We start from the raw sequence: 1,285 nt of genomic DNA on the forward strand, positions 1-1,285 counted from the left end.
GAGAGAGGGAGCAGGTTTTCAGAAAGGATGGCGCTGGCACGTAGACAGGACACCGGAGTCCATCGAGGCCCTGCCACAAGTGAGCACTAGAGTTTGGAGGAAGAGAGAACAGTGGGAGTGGAAACGGGGGTAGGTGGGCTCCTATTCTCACCATGTGCCTTGAAGGGGCCTCCAGAGGAGGAGAGGGAGGAAGGAGGAGTCCCCTGTGTCTCAGAGCCTGGCAAGATCAGCAGGTTCCTGGTACCCTGGGCTCCCTGGGCAATCACCACAGACCCTGCTGACTGAGGGTCTTCTCCAACCAGCTGTGATAGGCAGTTAGGCAGACCTGAGCAGAGCAAGGACAATAGGCCAGGCACAGAAGGTCACCAGGGCTGACAGCCCAGGTGTCTAGTAAGAGGCAAAATTGGGAAAACAAGGACCTTACGCCCAGGATATTCCACCCCCCAGAAGATGGCTGGTTGTGCAGTTTTCCTCCCTATGGATAACATCTAGGCCTCAGCTGTATTTCAGTTCCCGGCCCAGAAAAACAGCAAAACTCAGACAAGTGATGCCATGGCTACCTCAGGACCCCCTGCCCTGGCCCTGACCAATCAGGTCACAGAAGAAAATGAAAGGAAACGCTATCTGATTAGGATATCGTTGGCATTTTTTTAAAAAACATATTTTATTGATTTTTCACAGAGAGGAAGGGAGAGAGATAGAGAGTTAGAAACATCGATGAGAGAGAAACATGGATCAGCTGCCTCCTTCACACCTCCTACTGGGGATGTGCCCACAACCAAAGTACATGCCCTTGACCGGATTTGAACCTGGGACCCTTGAGTCCGCAGGCCAACGCTCTATCCACTGAGCCAAAACCGGTTAGGGCTTGTTGGCATTTTAATGTCACTTTGACAAATGATAAAGTCCACTAAGGCTGCAAGTCATGGATGTCTTTATTTCTATCAATTTCCTGTTCAGGGCATAGGGTTGGAGAGATTAGAAATTTTTTATTATGGTTTCATATATCCATTTTCTGTACTTGCATACACGCGTGTAGATGATGGGGTCGAAGGGCGGGATACAAGGGAAATAATCCGAGGACACCAGGCCTTGCAGGGAACCTTGGCAAATCAGCGGACTTCCGGAGTCACCCTGGAGAGGAGAGAGCAGATTAGCTTTGGTTTCAAAATAACCAGCAACGCGTTCCCACAGACACCAGGCTTATCAAGCCTTTATCCCGCCAGAACATAGCCTTTCACCCTGGCCAATGGGAAGAGACTCATTGTCTCTGCGGACCAATGGC

The 1,285-nt window shown here is 50.5% G+C and overlaps 1 protein-coding gene across 1 annotated transcript in view; it reads right to left on the reverse strand.

Annotated features, from left to right (window-relative positions):
* Positions 1-917: 917 nt before the first annotated feature.
* The window catches only part of LOC102764448 (kallikrein-7), a 3,770-nt gene continuing 3,402 nt past the window's right edge, over positions 918-1,285 (reverse strand). The window contains exon 5 of the mRNA XM_006763852.2: positions 918-1,134. Within this exon, the coding sequence (XP_006763915.1) occupies positions 979-1,134 (156 nt within the window). The 3' untranslated portion in view covers positions 918-978. The remainder of the gene's footprint in view (positions 1,135-1,285) is intronic.

This window comes from Myotis davidii, unplaced genomic scaffold (assembly GCF_000327345.1).
Source record: "Myotis davidii unplaced genomic scaffold, ASM32734v1 scaffold358, whole genome shotgun sequence".
Classification (NCBI taxonomy): domain Eukaryota; kingdom Metazoa; phylum Chordata; class Mammalia; order Chiroptera; family Vespertilionidae; genus Myotis; species Myotis davidii.